The sequence below is a fragment of the Saimiri boliviensis genome, chromosome 2, assembly GCF_048565385.1.
Source record: "Saimiri boliviensis isolate mSaiBol1 chromosome 2, mSaiBol1.pri, whole genome shotgun sequence".
NCBI lineage: Eukaryota > Metazoa > Chordata > Mammalia > Primates > Cebidae > Saimiri > Saimiri boliviensis.
Window position 1 is genome coordinate 233,972,528 of NC_133450.1, and position 19,709 is coordinate 233,992,236.

The window sequence follows — 19,709 nt, forward strand, 5'->3', positions numbered from 1 at the left end:
GGGAACTGATGGGGGTCTGGACGTCTAAGGCGGTACTCGGATGGGCATGGGGTGTTTCTGGGAGGATGTGGCCCCTGAACTGAGGCTGCTTTTATTCAGCAAGTATTTACCGAAGCCCACTGCATGCTGTGCGCTCAGAGTCTCTGAAAATGTCTCAGTATGAGGCGGTGTGGTCTCTGCCTCCCCTGGGCTCGCTGAGTATCTTCTTAAGTAGGAGAGACAAGCATGGGAACCATAGGAGGAACTCAGATCATGAAGGTGCTGGAGGGAGGTGGGGCCGGGAAGAGAGCGAGTGGTGCTGGCTGTGGCTGGTGGGGTGGTTGGGAGGTTGAGCCCCACTGAGAGGACGTAGGGGCAATGGCTGGCAAAGGCCCCACAGCTCAGGATGCACCAGGCAGGAGGTGGGCATGGGAAAGGAAGGGAATGTGGGGTTCCACTCAGCAGCAAGGCTATGACACCCAGTCTCATGGTAGGCACTCAGAGTCAGACTCAGGTTTCATTCTGGCCACTTTGGCTGTTGCGTAGCCAAGGGCAGGATTGGAGAAAGTGTCCCACATGCCCCACGTGCTCAGGGAACCCTCAAGGTAGCTCTGAAGATGCTGATATGCTTAAGGGGCACAGGTAGGGAGAGGACCAGGAGGCCAGGGTGGACTCTGTGCTCGTCATGGGACATCTCGGCCCTGCGGGGTCGCGTGGAGCTAGAAACTGATTTTACAAGCGCATCGGAAGCTTGCACTGAGCCCAGTGTACTCATCCACATCCGCCCTCAGCTGGGGATTGCTGGGGATACATTTTTGTGGCACAGAGAGAAGCCCCAGGGTGACATGGAAGGGAGCCAGTGCTGAGCACCAGGACGTGGTGGAGGGAAGCCCCCAGACAGGTTATTCTTCGGTTCCAGGTCTGCAGCAGGTTCAGCCCCTGCCGGACTTGTCTGCTCCCGCCCAGCCGACAGCCCCACAGTCCCAAGCAAAGCTTTCTCTGAGACGTTTTCTAACATCTGTTGTACAAAACAAACGTGAGATTTCTAGGTTCTGAGCCTTGCACCACTCTGGAGACTGAAGACCATGTTCGAGGCACCTTCGATCCAAGTAGGGGATCCTTTATCCTCCTATTGGCTGTGAGTCTCCAGTGCCCACTGGGCTGTTTGGGTCTGGAATGGCCTTGGAAGAAAACTGTACCCCACAAATAGGAGATTTCAGAGCTGCACTGTTGGCTGTTGAGGCAGAGTTTGGGCTGGGCACCTGAGACTGTCTGGAGACCCACAGTGGCTTCCTGCCATCGGCGAGGCTGGTTTCTGCCTCCAAGCCTTCCCTGCAGTCCTCCGTCAGCCCTTCTCCTTCTCCCAGGGGTAGCGTTCTGACAACCCACACCCAGTGGGGTGGCGTCCCTTTGGCGGGCTACTGTTTCCCTCGTCTCACTGATACTGTCAGTGGCTGTTCTTCCTCCTGTGGGTGACACACACGGACAACGGAGATTCTTCCTGAGCTCGCTGGGTTGGAGACCGTACTGCAAAGGGCTGTGCTACCACCTGTTTGTCTCTGTCTGACCCCGGGGTGTGCGCAGACCCATGTCTCTGTCCCTTTGGGGGGGGTGTGGATGTCACCTGTGTATAGGTCTTAGTTTCAGTTTCTTGGGCTGTCTCCTTCCTTTTACAATAGTTCTTCTTTCTTCATTAGTTCCTCTAGCCACCAAAGGATAGGTCCTTTGTTATGGCAAAGATCTCAAGACGAGGTGCCTTAAGACATCAGAATGTTTTCTCTCTGTTCTGGAGGCCTAAGTCTGAAATCAAGGTTTGCTGGCAGAGTCGGTTCCTTCCAAAGGCTCTGGGGACAGTCTGTCCCACGTTCTGTCGGAGCTTCAGGTATTGCTGGCGACCCTCCATGTCCATGGTGCTCTGTGGCTGTGGTGGCCTCACTCCAGTCTCTGCTCTTCCTTCCCTCTAGGTCTGTGTCTAAAATTCCCTGTTCCTATAAAGACACTGTCATTGGATTAGGGACCTCTGTAATCAACTTCTCTTAACGTCATTACGTCTGCGGTGACCCTATTTCCAAATGAAATGACATTCATGGGTCCCGGGGGTGTGGACAGCAGAACGTGTGGTTGGGGGACACGGTTCGCTCCACCATACTCTCAGTTTCTCAAAGGTACAGACATTCTTAGGTGATTTTCTTCACCTCGCAGGTCCCCAGGTTGCTTGTTTTCCTCGTTTTCTCTGACTCTCATCTTCCTGATGCTGCCTCTGGTCTTCTGCAGCTGGTTGCATGCACCACGCTGCGGCTCAGTGGGAAAGCATGAGTAGGGTGGCCTCCACTCCACGCCCGCGATGGATTCATTAACTTGAAAAGATTTTCCCCTGGGAGAAGCAAGCGGCTTTATGTCCTTCCTGCAGCTCTCAGGATTTCCATTCCAAGTGCCGTTCCAGGAAATTTGTTTTATCTCCCACTAATCAAAGCTCCAGGACCTCATGACCTCTAATTACATAAAGTTTTCTTGATCTTCCCAGACTGATCAGTGTAACGTGGTAAAAGCAGATCCTCAAACACCTAAGTAATTTGACCAAGTTGGTGAATACTTGAATGAATGATCGGCTGGGATTTAAAAATCACTGGTCTGATTGCGACTGTGAGGCAGAGCAGCGTTCCCTGGTGATGGGATTCCTCTGTTACTTTGCTTTTGGATTGTTTTAATGCTTGGACTCAGCTCCCTGTCCAGAGATTTGTGGTGCACGGAGAGCTGGCCTGGGCACTGGGGCGATGAGCCTGTACCATCAGTTGCTAAAGTAGTGCCACTGTTAAGTTAGGAACGGGAACTTTTTTGGTTCAATTAAAAGGAAGACTTTTGTTCTCTGTAATGCTATGGAGTGTGAGTGCTGCCCAAATCCAAGTGAGCCCAAACCTCAGTCAGCCATGCCTGGCTCCTCTTGGCCTGGCATATTGTTTCTGGAGAGGTTTGGGGCAGCTGCAAAAGAATGTTTTTGTGAGCTGGAGGAGAGCTTAGAAAATGGTTAGTACAAACCCCGTACTTTGCACATAGTGGAAATGAAGCCAAGAGACGCTGAATGACTGGCTATAAATTAAACAGCAAGGGAAAAAGGAATATTATGCTTAATCTCTAGAGAGCTTTCTTTCCCGCTTTCATGTTTCGCCCCTAGAGAATCGATGACGTTGAAAATGGTGGACCAGACTCATTTGGCAGCCCTTCCATGTAAATTACGTACGAGTGCTCAGTAAAATACTAGTAAAAGATGCGAATGCTTATACGAACGTGCAAGAGAGATGGAGAAATGCCCGGGAGCCAGGAACGGAAAGGAAGCAGAATTGTAAGTAACAGCCCCGAGCTGCTGCAGCAGAGGCCACTTGAGGTAGCCCACTACGTTTGCAGCCTTGGAAAACAGCCCGATTTTCATAGGTCCTCAAGAGGAGTTTCTCTGAGACCAAGGGCCAGATTCTGAAAGCATCATGAAGTTGTGACATGAGCTCACCAACAGTGAAAAGTGGTGTCACCATATGGCCATGGCACACATGTGGACATGTCTGTGTGCCGCAGAGCAGAGAGAGCAGCACCAAGATGTGGACACACCAAATCCTCCTGGGCTTTAATGTCAGAGTAGGCTCTGCAACATAAATGCAACGGAATCTGCAGAGGTAGCAAAACCCTGATGGAGAGTAAATGAAATAAGCAACCTAAAGCTACTGATTTCACTTGGAATTGGAATGTATTGTTTCCTCTAATCAGGAGAAATGAGGGGTTAGGAGAAAAATCTAGCTTGGTTTTTGGAAAATAAAGGAATTTACATTTCTGGTACCCTAATATAAGGCCTATGAAATATCATTCCTGCTATAGAAACAATTCTGCTAGGCTCAGTTTCATTAAGAGGCTTGGGTTTCAACACCAAGCCAGGAGGGAACCCATGGGCTCCACAGAACTGAAACTTCATTGACAAGCTTCCCAGTGAAGCTTGGAGACCTGCGAGCTGCAGTCTTGGGGAAGAGGGATGAGCACGCTGCCACGGGTCAGCCCCAGGAGATGAGATGAGAGATTGCCTCTACCCTGGCTCCAGATGGGAAATGCAGAAGGCTCTCCCATGAGAAATCAACGGGGACCAGCACCTCTGGGAGCCAGATTTACATTACCAGAATGTTGTAGGAAATTCCAAGCCAAAAAATTAAGATAAAACTTGGCACTGCCTGTCAAAGGAGCCCAGTCCTCAAGGGATTCCCTCAGAAAAACCAGCTTTACAATAAAAAAAATTACATAGCACACTTGGCGAGGCCCAAGATGAGTGGCAGGCTAGTAAACAATGAAGCCAGAAGTATCAAAGATAAAGGAGGAAACAGAAACCACAGAGAAGAAAAGGCAGTGGTAGATTTGAAAAGGAACGAAACAGACCTTCTAGGAAAGAAAAATACAGTCCGTGAAATGAGAAACCTGATGGCTGTGTTACAGGGTAGATGGACATACCTACAAAAAGGATAAGGAGTATTAAAAACAGGTAAAGAAAAAAAACCAGCATATATCTAGAAGGATATTTAATATTTTATGAAATACTTATAGAGATTTTATAGAATTGATGGAAAGCACAAATCTTCAGATTTGAGGAAGGGCACTGAGACCTGAGGAGGCTGAAATAAAAATAAATTGGCTATTAGTAATAGACAATTTGGAACAGCAAAGACAAAGGAAAAATACTGAAAATAGCCTAAGCAGGGGAAAGTTCAGAATACTTGCAAAGGAACAAGAACTGCAGGACTTCCAACAGTCACCATAAAAGCCAGAGGACAGCAGTGCCTCAAATTCTGTACCCAGCTAAACTATTATTCAAGTGTGAAAGTAACAGATGTTTTTAGACCAAGACTAAGAGTGTTTATAGCCTTAGTCCTTTACTCAAAGAATGAATGCCATTCGGGATGAGATCTGTTGAACCTAAGAGGAAGGAGTGAGATGCAAGAAGTGTTGGTGAGGAAGGAAGTTGGTGAACAAATTGGTAGATCTCAAAACACTCCGACGGTAAAAATAATAATTGGAGATTTAAAATCAGAGTGTATCTAAGCACCAGGAAGCAGTTCAATGTGCATGTGTGTGTGCGTTTGCGTGTGCGTGTGTTTAAGTGATTATAGCTCACAGCATTTAAAGTCGTTTGTATTTAGGGGAGTTTGCTAAATTAAGCATGCCTATAAAAAGTAGTTAAGCTAGCTACTTATGTATAACTTTCAAACAGGCAAAGGGTAAAAACGGAGAATTTTAAAATCCAGTAGAAGATAGGAAAGAAAAAAATAAAAGGCAAATGAAAACATTCAAAATAAAACTCTTCAGTTAAGAACATAGACTCAAAATGTAAAATTATATGCCACTTACAAGAGTCATGTCTAATACAGAATCATAAAAAATGATGAGGATACTAAAAAGATAAAAGTTAGGGCTATGTTAACCAAAGGTACCCTGAGGATGACTGTAATAATATCAGATAAAATGATCTTTTAGACAGAAACGTTGCTTGGTGATATATGGACCAAATGGTGTTATAAAACTGAAGTTGGGAATGTACCCAGCCACATCGTTTCCCATATATCTTTACAACTTGGCAGAATTACTAAAAGCTCTCTGACAAATGCAAAGTCCTCGAATCTAGTAGATAAGCATATGAACAACAAAATCCATAAGCTTAATCAAATGGGCACTTAAAAAAAACTCTGTCATGAACATAAAGCATATGTGGACCATCTTTAGGACGCTGACTCTGTGGAGCGTATCTCATTGGCTTCAAATAATTGTCATCACATAGATCATGTTCTGTGACAACAGCACCATTAAAGCACACTTTAAATAACTCATAGCTAAAAGAAACATGTCATAAGATAAATTACAAAATATGTGGGTCTGACTAATGATGTGAAGATGAATTTATTGGACGGCTAAAGAAGTGGAAGGGAAAATTTTACACTTAATGTATACACAGAAAAGGAAAAAAAATAGAAAATGACTTAACTGCAGAAGTTGGAAAAAGCAACAGAACAGAGAGATGAACAGACAGTTACAGAAGGGTGCCCCAATGACGAGAAATATTCCAAAGGATGTGGAAGCTCACCAGGAATTCGTAAGATGTGAGCTGAAACAGTAGCGCAAATCTATTTTATGTTCATCAGATTGGCAAATATTTTACAGCCCCCAAACACCAAATTCTGGCACCGTTGTAGGGAAGCGCTTTAACTCAGATATTGTTAGTGAGGTACAGATTGTTTCAGGCGCTTTTGAGACTCAGATCAATTAAAGATTTCAAGACTGTGTGACTCCACATCCAGGTGGATACTTCCCCCACGCTCCAACTTTTATTTTAGGTTCAGGGGTATATGTGCAGGTTTGTGACATGGGTAAATTGTGTGTCATGGGAGTTTAGTGTACAGATTATTTTGTCACTCAGTTAATTAGCATAGTACCCAACAGGTAGTTTTTTAAATTCTCACCCTCCTCCTACCTTCAGTCCTCTAGTAGGCCTTGGTGTCTCTTGTCCCTTTCTTTATGTCTGTGTGCACTCATTGTTTTAATCCCACTTAAAAGTGAGAACACGAGGTATTTGGGGTTTTGTTTCTGTGTCAATTTGCTTAGGGTAATGGCCTCCAGCTACATCTATGTTGCTGTAGAGGTTATGATTTTTTTTTTTAATGGCTGCGTTGTATTCCATGGGGAATAGATACCACATTTTCTTTATCCAGTCATGTGTGTACTTATGAAAGACCCTTGTATATGCACAAGACAAGACATGCATACAGGTGGTCATTAAATACTATAATGGCAAGAAGGTAGGAACAGCTTGCTGTCCTTCAACTGGGAAATGGATAAGGAAATTTTGTGTGTGTGTGTGTGTTTTGGTATAACGGACTATTCTGTTACACAGTAATTAAAATAAATGGCACACATCAACATAGATGGATGAAATGAAGCAACTAACAAATATGACCTTTCAGAGAAAATTTCTAAAAACATAAAATAATACACATATGCATTAGAATGATGCCTACAATTTCCCTGGAGAAGAAGAAACAAGAGTAGGTTTTGGTTGCATTCTAGACTTTTTTTTTCAAGTGTTCTAAGTAAAATTTGGGAAAATTAATGTCAAATCTTGATGTTTTATTCATGGTTATCATTTGATATCTGTTTTTCTGTATGTTTATAGCATTTTAGCACTTAAAATTTGTAAATCAAAAAGGATGTTGAACAAAAGAATTAGGCAAAAAGATATGTGAGGTGGCCGGGCGCGGTGGCTCATGCTTGTAATCCCAGCACTTTGGGTGGCTGAGGTGGGTGGATCACAAGGTCAAGAGATTGAGACCATCCTGGCCAACATGGTGAAACACTGTCTCTACTAAAAATACAAAAATTAGCCAGGCATGGTGGCACGCGCCTGTGGTCCCAGCTACTTGGGAGGCTGAGGCAGACGAATCACTTGAACCCAGGAGGTGGAAGTTGCAGTGAGCTGAGATTGTGCCACTGTACTCCAGCCTGGTGACAGAGCAAGTCTCCGTCGGTAAAAAAAAAAAACAGATATGGGTGGTATGAATTTTGAAAGCAAAAACATTACGTTATTGTTACTTGAAGATGATATCTGTGTAGAAAATCCAAGGCAATCAACTCAAACTGTTATAACTACAATAGCCAAGTAAAGTGGCAAGATCTTTACAAACTTGCAGATGTGGTTAAGTTAATAATTTTGAGATGAGAGGATCATTCTGGCTTATCTGGTTAGGCCCAGTGTAACCACAGAGGTCCTTAGGAAACAGGCTGGAAGACTGGATTTAGCAGTGTATGTGACAATGGAAGCAGAGGTTGGAGTGACGCAATGAGGAGCCACTGGCCAAGGAAAGAGGCGGGTACCTAACGTTACTGAAACACCAGGGTTTGTTCTAGGTCCTGCTGCTCACCACACAGAAAGCCAATCACTGAGACAACGATTATTGTCAAGGAAGAAGGCTTTAATCCAGTGATGCAGCTGAGGATGCAGCTGCATCCTCAGTGATGCAGTGATGCAGCCTTAAATCCATTTCCCTGACTGACTAAAATGAGGGCTTTACATAGCAGGGAAGAAATGTAGCTATGCGTGGGGAAACAGGAACATGGAAGTGGTAAGGAAGCAATCATGATGATTCAGGGGGGCCTGGTGTCTTACTGTCTGGATGTGATGTCATGATCTGGCGAGTTTCAATTATTTGATACTTTTTTGAGAGGTCCTTTCCCGAGGAAGGGTCAATTTCTATGTTTATCCAAAAGAGCTGCCTATGGCAGGGGTCCTCAACCTCCTGGGCGTGGACTGGTACTGGTCCGTAGCCTGTTAGGAACTGGGCTACACAGCAGGAGGTGAGCAGTGGGTGAGTGAGTGAAGCTTCATCTGTATTTACGGCTACTCCCCATCAATCACGTCACTGCCCCGATCTCTGCCTCCTGTCAGATTAGCAGTGGCTCTGAATTCTCATAGGAGCACAAACCGTAAGGTGAGCTGTGCACCTGAGGGATCTAGGTCATGTGCTGCTTATGAGAGTCTAATGCCTGATGATCTGTCACTGTCTCCCATCACTCCCAGGTGGGACCTCTAGTTGCAGGAAAATAAGCTCAGGGCTCCCACTGATTCTACATATTATGGTGAGTTGTATAATTATTTCATTGTATATTATGGTATAGTAATAATATAAATAAAGTGCACAATAAATGTAATGCACTTGAATCATCCCAAAACCATTGCCCCTACCTCAGGCCATGGAAAAATGATCTTCCATGACACTGGTCACTGGTGCTAAAAAAGGCCAGAGACCACTGGTCTATGGGACCGTTGGGTCAGTTTCACTGGAAACTGGGCAAGGTTTGAGGAAGGCAATTCTCACCCAGAGCCTCCAGAAGGAAGGCAGCCATGGCATGTGGAAGCAAGGACTTCTGACTCCCAGAACTGTAAGGTGAAAGACGTGTGTTGCTTTACGCCACTGTTTGTGGTAACTTGTCACAGCAGGACATTAGTACACTATATAGAAGATTGCTATCTAATAGTTTTCCTATAAACAAAGTCATTTAGACAGAAATAATAGAAAGAAAACCTATTTACATTAGTAAGAAAAATTAGAGAGTAGCTACAAATCTACCTAAAAATAAATGTGAAGATCTATCTGAAGAAAATTATAAAGCTTTTCTGAATACTTGAGAAGGTCTGAAATAGATACAGAGACCATGCTTTGTCAGTATCATCAAGTGGGTAGTTCTATGCAAATTATGCAGATTATCGATTAGAGTCCTACTTTTAAAACGGAAACTTGCTAGGATGATTTTAAAATTTAGAAGAGAAAAACAGCCATGAGATTGAGAGTATGGCCCTCGAAATGTAACAGCTGTTTTTCTCAATGTCTAAATGTACTTGAGTCATCGTGATTTAACAATTACGATGCTGTCAGAACAAGTGATTAGTGGGGAGGGGAAGGCAAGGTTCGAAGTGAATAGAGCTGGTTTTAGATGGGTAGCCCGGGAACACCTTCCGTGGAGGTGACATTTTAGCAGGCGTGATCCGTGAGAGACGGCACCTCTGAGGAGTGGCCTTGACCAGCTGAACAACAAGGAACCAGCTTGCTGTGCTTTGGGGAGAGCAAGGGACTCCCCAGACTCCTAGTTGGGGAGAAGTGTGGGGAGGGTAGGGAAAATTTGGAAGCATTGATACTGCAGGTATAATCTGGTTATTCTCCATTATCTGTCTTTCTGATTTCTTTCTGTGTTCTGGAAAATCTTACCGGACAAGAAACCCAAGCGGCACTCAGGGGATGGGAGGAACACACTTTCTTATGCTGGCGGGCCCAGAAGGGTTCACACCCAGAAGTCTGGACCCCGGCTAAGTACACAGTTTTTATAGGTGAAGGGGCAGGGGGAAGTAACTCAGGACTCTAGACGACACAGCAGGTTTTAGACGACGAGGCAGTTTCTCTTAAGGGTTTCCAGTTAGTAAGCAGTAAGCTGAAGTACAGAGGCAGAAAGAGGCAGTCACTGACAAGAGCAGGGTCAGTTTCAAAAACAGCGACAGCTGCTGACAACATGCTGACAAAATCCTGGGCAAAATTTCCACTTTATCTGAAGGCTCAGTTTTATTCACCTACTTGGGGAGACAGCCCTAAGTTACCAGATTATCTAATGATGGCCTATGGTTCTAGTCCTGCTGAGCTTCCTATAGAACGTGAAGGTGGCTGCCTCCAGGCCTGGGCCGGAACATGGTGCTGTCCGTGAGACTGCCCTGGTCCCTTCCCACCTGGGCAGGGCTTTATATGCCATTTCATCAGCACCTTCCCAGGGATAACTGCTGGCCGTTTAGCAATATTCTTTTCAATGCTAGTCTGGCCAGAACACAGTGAAATGATATGTTGGGATGGGCAGCCCGGATTATATCAGAGCCACTGCTTCACATCATCACAGCAGATTAGGTACTGCATTCAACAAAGAAACAAAGATATAGGGTCCAGCGGACAGGCACATTGGGAATGCAGATTCTCCATGCTGTGCCTGTGTGGTTGAGTTCATGAAGACCACACATACAGAACTATAACCTGCCTGATTAAGCCCATCTTTTTAAGGAGTTTGCATAAGCATTTTAGTGACCTTCCAGCTTTATGTTGTCAGTAAGAATGACCTTCTGTAACTTAATTCAGTGCACGGAGAAGCGTTGGTTAGGAGAGTATCCAGGTAGAAATTAATGATGTTAATAATTATTGTGAGTAGTGGTCTCTGCTCGTCAATGACGACTCTGCAGACAGGTGCATTTCCACTGTCCCCACGAAAGAAGACCATCTCCTCATCTTAAATCCACACCTGGCTTCCCCCACCTCTCCATCACCTCTACCTCCCCAGATACTGGTGGATCCTATAACACTTCTTACCCTTAGGGTCTACTAGAAATGCTGTAATTTTCCAGTTAAATCTGTAACAACAGATACCTGCCATCTTTCAACTTTATTTGAAAAGAAAGGATCAAGGCCAACCAGAAATGAGCCAAAAAATCCAGAACGTGAATATATCTCTTTTGAAGTAATTTTCAGATTGCTCTGTTGTTTTAGCTTTGTTTGATGTAAGTTCATCTCTTTGATTAAATTGTAGTTTGCATGTTCCTCTTAAGAGATAGAGTAGTCCTCTGGCCCCCCGACCACACCACACACCTGCGTGTGCATGCACACACGTACGTGTGCACCATACAAACACCACACATGCATACTCACACACACCCCTCCTCCTTTGTCCCTTTCACGTTCCCTTCTTCTCTGTAGCCTTACGTTGGCCTGGAGCTCCTGGCTGTGGCTGTACTGGGCTTCCCACATATCAGGGCAGTCCAGCTCCTAGCTTAGGAGCAGCCCACTGACTCCCCATGCTGGGTGCCCTCCAGTGTGTGAGCACAGGACTGCTTCTGCCTGCTGTCGACCTGGGTGCAGCAGGACAAGGCCTTCACCTCCTCTCAGCATCATAACTTCCGTTCTATTCACAGGACAGTGGTTAGCTCGGTTTGGAGATGTCCATGTTTTGTCACATATCTTCTTTTTATATTTTACTTCCGTGGCTTTGTGCTTAATGATGTGGTAGGTGGGGAGGAGGGACTTTCTGAGCGTGGGTTGACATCGTTTTGACCAGCCCAGGTTAGATGTCATGTTTGGAAAGAGTAGCTCAGTTGATCCTCATTTGTATTTGTGAGTTCATGTAATACCTAACATCTCTTTGTAACCCCCAAATCAATAGTCGTGGTGCTTCACAGACACACCCAAGGCAGTAAAATATTGTGTCCCAGCTGGGGTTGAGCAAGGCGATGCTCGGCTTCCCGGTTTCTGCTCTCATACTGTGAACGTGTTCTTTTCTTGGCCTATTTAGTGCCACGTTTCTCACATATTTGGGCTTTTTGTTGGTGATTTTACTGTTTGTGATGGCCCCCGGGCGCAGCGCTGAAGTGGCCTGGTGTTCCCAAGTGCAAGAAGGCTGCGGCATGCCTGATGGAGAAAATAGTGTGTGTGAGAGAGGCTTCATTAGGCGTGAGTTATGAGGCTGCTGGCCGTGGGTTCAGTGTGAAAGAATCAACAGCGCACGCTGACTATGGTGTCTTTAAACAAAACACACATAAACCAAGGTTATGTACTGGTTGGTTGATGAAAATATGACGAGAGGCTCACAGGAATTTGACTCTGTATTTCCCGTAGGAGCAGTGACTCAGTCTTCCCGAATTCAGTGTTCCCCTTAGCATGCTGGAAGATAAGGACCGTAGATAACAAGAACCTATTTTATGTAGGTGACAGAAAATTGAAACCTTCTCTTGGAGGAGTTCCTAACGGAGCCACTGGGTAGCCCTTCCTTCCAGCCCACTGAAGCTTGCTCTTTTGTGACCCCTCTCCCTGGCAGGTTACTTTCTGAATTTTCTGGAACCAGTGAACAATATCACCATTGTCCAAGGCCAGACAGCAATTCTGCACTGCAAGGTGGCGGGAAACCCGCCCCCCAACGTGCGGTGGCTGAAGAATGACGCCCCGGTGGTGCAGGAGCCGCGGCGGATCATCATCCGGAAGACAGAATACGGCTCGCGACTGCGAATCCAAGACCTGGACACCACGGACACTGGCTACTACCAGTGCGTGGCCACCAACGGGATGAAGACCATTACTGCCACTGGTGTCCTGTTTGTGCGGCTGGGTGAGTGGGCCAGTGAAGTTGTGTGGGTTAGCAGATAGGAAGGTTTCCAGCCACTGAGCAAGAGGTCCGGTTCCTCTTTGAAACTGAACACAGGAGTCAGCACGAGGGGAGAGCAATGAAACCATTCCCTAGGGCCTTCCTCGTGTGCCCCAGGGCCCAGCTTGACCTGTTACCATTTACTAGTAATAAAAGAAAACAGGGCTGGTTGTGTTGGCTCATGCCTGTAATCCCAGCACTTGGGGAGGCCAAGGTGGGTGGATCACCTGAGGTCAGGAGTTTAAGACCAGCCTGGCCAACATGGCGAAACCTCGTTTCTACTGAAAATACAGAAATTAGCTGGGCGTGGTGGTGGGCACATAGCTGGTGTAGTCCCAGCTACTCGGGAGGCTGAGGCAGGAGAATCACTTGAACCCAGGAGGTGGAGGTTGCAGTGAGCCGAGATCGCACCATTGCATTCCAGCCTGGGTGACAAAAGTGAAACTCTGTCTCAAAAACAAACAAAAAACAAAAAGAAAATACGTGGAAATGGAATGGTGTGTAGACCTGGAGCCCAGAAGACAATCCCAGGTGTGCACCGGGAGCTGAGGTGTTTAGCAGGAATGTCATGTGTTAGGAGGTCGGGTGTCCCTGGGAGGGTGGCCACGCCACAGGATGGCCGGGCGGGGCCCGAGGCTGGCCTGCCTGGGGTGAGGAGAGAGCTGAGTGCAATGACCCTTCTGAATCTCTGTGCTCGTCACATGTGGTGAAGGAATTAAGTGGCAGGAAGGAATGTGTCCCTTTTATCCCAGCTGTGAAAAACTCCCAGGCAATGAATGCCCTGGCCCTGCCACCCAAGCCCACGCCATGCTATTACAAGTAGTAAAACAGATTTTGTATGTAAAGACTAGATGAGGAGAGAGACAGTAAGGACAGCAAAAACTCCAAAACCAAAAATAGCCGCAGTGAGTGACAAGCCTCAAGCGGAAATCATGAGCGGAGCCTGAGGCCCAAGGACAGCTGCCCACCAGTGAGCCCGCTGGCTTTAGCCTGTTTGCCACTGGCCTGATCTGAAGAAGGTTGTTTTCCAAATCACGGAGTATGAATAACTTGTCTTTCTGTTTCTTCTTTTTAGGTCCAACGCACAGCCCAAATCATAACTTCCAGTAAGTATCTGTTTTCTCCAAACCACGTTCTGATGCTCTGAGGGTTTTCATTATGTAAGAATCTGGGCTGTAAATCCTGCCAGCTTATATATATCTTCACAGAATTTGCTAGAAGTTGGCTGGGCTTCACACAGGGACAGCCACGTGCTTGTTCGGGGTTGGGAAACATTTGCATTTTCCATGTTGCTTGTACAGAAAAAATGTCATAAAAACAAAGATGGTTAATTTCTTTCTGTGATCATGACCTTCTACAGGACGACTGAGAGGAGTATAAGCGTTCAGGCCAGGTTTCCTGGGCACCAGGAAGGATCCTGGCTCATTAAGACACTGGGAGGGCCGGGCGCGGTGGCTCAAGCCTGTAATCCCAGCACTTTGGGAGGCGGAGGCGGGTGGATCACGAGGTCAAGAGATCGAGACCATCCTGGTCAACATGGTGAAACCCCGTCTCTACTAAAAATACAGAAAATTAGTGGGGCATGGTGGCGCATGCCTGTAATCCCAGCTACTCAGGAGGCTGAGGCAGGAGAATTGCCCGAACCCAAGAGGCGGAGGTTGTGGTGAGCCGAGATCGCACCATTGCACTCCAGCCTGGGTAACAAGAGCGAAACTCCGTCTCAAAAAAAAAAAAAAAAAAAAAAAAAGGTACTGGGAAACAGAGACATAATTCACTCTGAAATCCCAGCACCACCAGATGCAGTTAATACATGTCTGAGCCTTGGGTCGCCCTGTGATAGTGGATGTGAGTCTCAACCCCACCTTGCAGATGAGGAGACTGAGGCTCACAGCCAGCCTCACGTTCCTTTGCGAGCCGCTGACAGCAGTGGCCTTGAACTCGGGCCTCTGGTTTCCCATCACAAGGTTGTTCCACTGTGGCCGGGCTGTCTTGGGAGAGTCCCCTCTGAACTGCAGACGTTCCATCATTGTGTACATGGAGGAGTGCTTGTTCCATTGCCTGTGTCTGAGATGAGCAGTGACTATCCAGGTCTCCCGCATTTCCTACTCAGATGTAACTGGAGAGCAGTGCTTCACTTTTCAGATGGTCTGAGCAATAGCATGAACACTATGTGATGGCTAAAGTGTGCAGTGTTGGCTGACTTCTGTTTCCCTGGGCCTTGTACCCATTATCTGCCCATGATGTGCTACAATACCTGATGGGAGGCTAGGCAGGGCGGTGACCTGTCTCAGCAGACATCAGCAGCTTGCTTGCAGAGGGCAGGTTTGTTTTTTTTTTTTTAAATACATGGTCTGGCTCTTTCACCCAGACTGGAGTGCAGTGGCACGATCACAGCTTACTGCAGTCTTGCACCCCTGGGCCCAAGCCATCCTTCCACTTCAGCCTCCCAAGTAGCTGGGACTTTAGGCGTGTACCACCACACATCCAGATAATTTTTTCTTATTTTTTGTAGAGATGGGGTCTCGCTATGCTGTCCAGACTGGTCACAGACTCTTGCCTTGAGCAGTCTTCTTGCCTTGCCCTCCCAAATCGCTGGGATTGTAGGCGTGCACCACCACACCTGGCCTTTAAGGAAGATACATGGGAAGATTCTGTGCTAAGCAGTAGCGATGGAGCATTTTTCCTTAATAATCCTTCAGACACAGTGTAAGGAAAGAAGAAATTGCATCATGAGCACAATTACGGGGCTTTGGTAAAGGCATATAAGTCATTTCAAAAGTTCAATTATTATTTTCTCTTATTTTATATTTATGTATTTTATTTTAGCTATTTTATTTTTTGAGACAGAGTCTCGCTCTGTCACCTAGGCTGGAGTGCAGTGGTACAATCTCCACTCACTGCAACCTCGGCCTGCCAGGTTCGGGCAATTCTCGTGTCTCAGCCTCCCGAGTAGCTGGAATTACAGGCACACACCACCACACCTGGCTAATGTTTCTATTTTTAGTAGAGGCGGGGTTTCGCCATGTTGGTCAGGCTGGTCTTGAACTCCCGACCTCAAGTGATCCATCCACCTTGGCCTCCTGCCTCCTTTGTCATAAGGGTAAATCATCTGGGGAGTTTCTAGGCACTCAGTACATATATAAACTGACCTAAAGGAAGTACATCTTAAGAGAACAGTCAACTTGAAAAAAGATTTAAAAGAACATAAATTACTCAGTATTAATGAGGCAGTGAATAAATACGCTTACCTAAACACTGTTGGTGAGAAATTTCTGGAGTGCTATTTGACAATAAACATAAAAATATTTTGAAAAAGAAATACCTCTTATCACTTTTATGCATGTTTTTACATAAACGATGCTCTACTTGACATGTTTAGTTAACTGTATTCATGGAGATCTTTCCATCTCAGTGTATTTGAAGTTTTCAGGTGCTCTCTTTCCCTCTCTCTGGACTCACGCAGAGCGGGTGCCTATTCCATAGTGATGGGCATTTCCATTAGGAAAGCCTCATCCCAGCCACTTGCGCCACCTCATCCCCCTGCCCTGGCCCTGAGACCTGTGGCTGGGTTTCTCTAGGAGAGATTCTGAAGAGGAAAACCTGCAGGCCGCACAGGCATCCCCTTTTTGTAACTGATACTGCCAAGTGGTCATTCGTAGGTTACTTTCCCGACACAACCTCTAAGGACCCATTTCTCGTTATCTTCCATAAGATGCCTTCCAAACTTGTTAACTTTCGCCACCCTGAAGGATGACAGAGGAATAAATGACCTGCTTTGTTCTCCATTTCCCCGGTTACTAGTGAGGCCGAGCGGGTGGACACACGTGGCTTGGTGTTCTCCATTTCCCCGGTTACTAGTGAGGCCGAGCGGGTGGACACACGTGGCTTGGTGTTCTCCATTTCCCCGGTTACTAGTGAGGCCGAGCGGGTGGACACACGTGGCTTGGTGTTCTCCATTTCCCTGGTTACTAGTGAGGCTGAGCGTGTGGACACACGTGGCTTGGTGTTCTCCATTTCCCTGGTTACTAGTGAGGCTGAGCGTGTGGACACACGTGGCTTGGTGTTCTCCATTTCCCTGGTTACTAGTGAGGCTGAGCGTGTGGACACACGTGGCTTGGTGTTCTCCATTTCCCTGGTTACTAGTGAGGCCGAGCGTGTGGACACACGTGGCTTGGCACTCACATCTCTTTGTCAAGTGCCAGTTCATATTCTTTGTTCATTTTCCCTTTACATTGTTTCTTAATGAATTTTAATAATTCCTTAGGTCTTATTTCTTGGTCACATAGAAATTAAACTTTTGCAAATGAATAATTTGTTTTTCATGTTGTGTCTTGTTAAAGAATGTCCTAATTTCCTTGAAAAGTTCTAATGGTATTTTGATTGGAATTGCAATGAATTTTTAGGTCAGTTTGGTGAGAATTAATATCTAAATTGAATTTTCTTATCAAGGAATACTTTCTTTTGTGTTTCAAGGTGTTTTTTTTTTTTTCCTTAACATTTTATAATGAAAAGTTTCAAACATACAGAACAGTTGAAGGAATTTTATAATGGGCACTCATATACTCGCAAGTCAGATGCTAACATTTATATTTTACTGTGCTAGCTTTATCACTTACCGTTCCATCCATCCTCCATCTGTTCATTGGTCCATCTTATGTTTTGTTCATTTCACTGAGTTGCAGATGCTTGTACATTTACCCTGAAATACTTCAGCATGTACGTCATTAATGAGAGTTCAGTATCTGGGTGTGATTCTTGCTGCTGCTGGTTCTTCAGTTAACATTTGCATACCAATGAAGTGCACACGTCTTAAGTATAGCACTAATAAGGTCCAACAAATGCATAAATCTCTGCAGTCCAAACACCCTATCCAGGTACAGGACATCTGTCACACCTGCAGATTCAGCTGTTCAACTTCCTGGTCACCTCCCTTCTACCTCAGGCCCCCATTGTTCTGATTTGTTAAATAATGGACTAGTTTTTCCTGTTATTAAGCATCACAGAAATGACACCCTTCAGCACGGAGCCACTTAAGCCTGGTGTCCTTTTAGCACAATGCTTTTGAGATTCATCTGTGTTGTACACATATCAGTAGGTTGCTGCTGTTTACTGCTGAATGATATTTGACTATATGAACATACTAGTTGGTTTATCCATTCTCCTGTTGTTGGACACCTAAGCAGATTCCAGGCTTGGTTAGTATGAATAAAGTTCCTTGTATAGGAATATCCTACGCAAGTTTTTTTCTGGACATGTATTTTCGTTTCTGTTAGTGTTACCTAGGTGTGGAATTGCTGGATTATAGGGCGTGTGTGTGCTTCATTTTATAAGGCACTCCTGGGCCTTTTCCTAAACTCTTTTTACCTCCACTCACAGTGTAGGGCCTTGTGATCCGCCCACGTATTTCCCAACACTGGTGTGGTCAGCCTTTTGAAGTGTAGCTATTCTGGTGTATGTAGCGATTCAAATGATCTTTTATATCATTCTAGCCTCCTGGAAAAGTAATTTTTACTAGTCACTTAAAAATTGTCAAATAAGTGTATTTAAAGCTATAAAGTTTCCTCTGAATACCGTCTCCCCCCTTCCACCATGCATGTAGGCTTTTGTTGTTCAATACTGTTTTCTGATTTTTGTTGCACTGTTATTAGTGAATATGGGCTGTTTATATTTTTACTCTTGATAATGTATTGAGATTTTTCTTTGTGACCAGTTAGATATGGTCAGTTTTTGTGAATCTTGCCTGATGTTTCAAAAATAAGTTTGCTTTGATTGTAGCTGCACATTTCTTGACTTATATATGAGATTAAGTATGTTATTAAAAGTATCTATTTTTTTATCCAAATGGGTACCAGATATCTGAAGATTTGTGAAAGTCACCCACACCCATTGTGGATTTGCCAGTTTCTATTAGTTCTCTGTTTTTAATATGTTGTGTGTGTGTCCTTAAATACATACAGGTTTAAGGTTATATAGGTTTTTGTGTTTTTTTTTGTTTTTTGTTTTATAGTCCTTTTTAATGCTTTTTGCCTTGAATTCAGTTTTGCCTAACAATAATAGAGTTACACATGCTTTTTAAATTTGCATTTGCCAGGAACCTTTTTTATGATTCCTGTTCCACTCTTTATTTTTTCACCTTTTTGTGCTCTGTTTTATGTAGGACTCTTGTAAATGATGTATAACTAGACTTTTTTGGGAGGTTGATGTGGAGGCCTTTCCAGTCTGAAAGTCCATGTTAATACATGTAGGTTAAGTTCATTTTAACTAATATACAGTATTCCATTCTGTGAGTCAGTGCCACTGTATTCATGGATTGACTGCCGAGTGGAGGTTAGTTCTTTTTGCTGATAAGGACCCTCTTACAGTGACTGTTCATCCCACGCCTCTTTGTCCCTGTGGGCGAGAGTCCTCCAGGAACAGAGCTCAGGAAGCGGGATTACAGGTCTGCCTCTCCGCCTTTCTCAGGAATGGCCAGATTGCCCTCTGTGATGGCCAGATCATTCATAGCCTCACCTGCAACACATGAGTTATTATTTCCCCATGTTTTCTAGCACATGATACTATCAGAACTTAAAACGTTGCCAGCATCTTAGGTGTCATCTAGTTAATTTTACATTACATTTCACTGGCAAATAGTGAGGTTGGACATCATTTTGTCAGTTTAAAAGCCGTGTATACATAGCCGGGCGCGGTGGCTCAAGCCTGTAATCCCAGCACTTTGGGAGGCCGAGGCGGGCGGATCACGAGGTAGAGAGATTGAGACCATCCTGGTCAACATGGTGAAACCCCGTCTCTACTAAAAATACAAAAAATTAGCTGGGCATGGTGGCTCGTGCCTGTCATCCCAGCTACTCAGGAGGCTGAGGCAGGAGAATTGCCTGAACCCAGGAGGCGGAGGTTGCGGTGAGCCGAGATCGCGCCATTGCACTCCAGCCTGGGTAACAAGAGCAAAACTCTGTCTCAAAAAAAAAAAAAAAAAGCCGTGTATACAGCCTATC

The 19,709-nt window shown here is 45.3% G+C and overlaps 1 protein-coding gene across 1 annotated transcript in view; it reads left to right on the top strand.

The window, feature by feature from the left end:
- Positions 1-19,709, top strand: part of ROR2 (receptor tyrosine kinase like orphan receptor 2) — a 226,051-nt gene that overhangs the window by 178,858 nt on the left and 27,484 nt on the right. The window contains exons 3-4 of the mRNA XM_003938195.4: positions 12,391-12,678; positions 13,790-13,820. Of these exons, the coding sequence (XP_003938244.3) occupies positions 12,391-12,678; positions 13,790-13,820 (319 nt within the window). The remainder of the gene's footprint in view (positions 1-12,390; positions 12,679-13,789; positions 13,821-19,709) is intronic.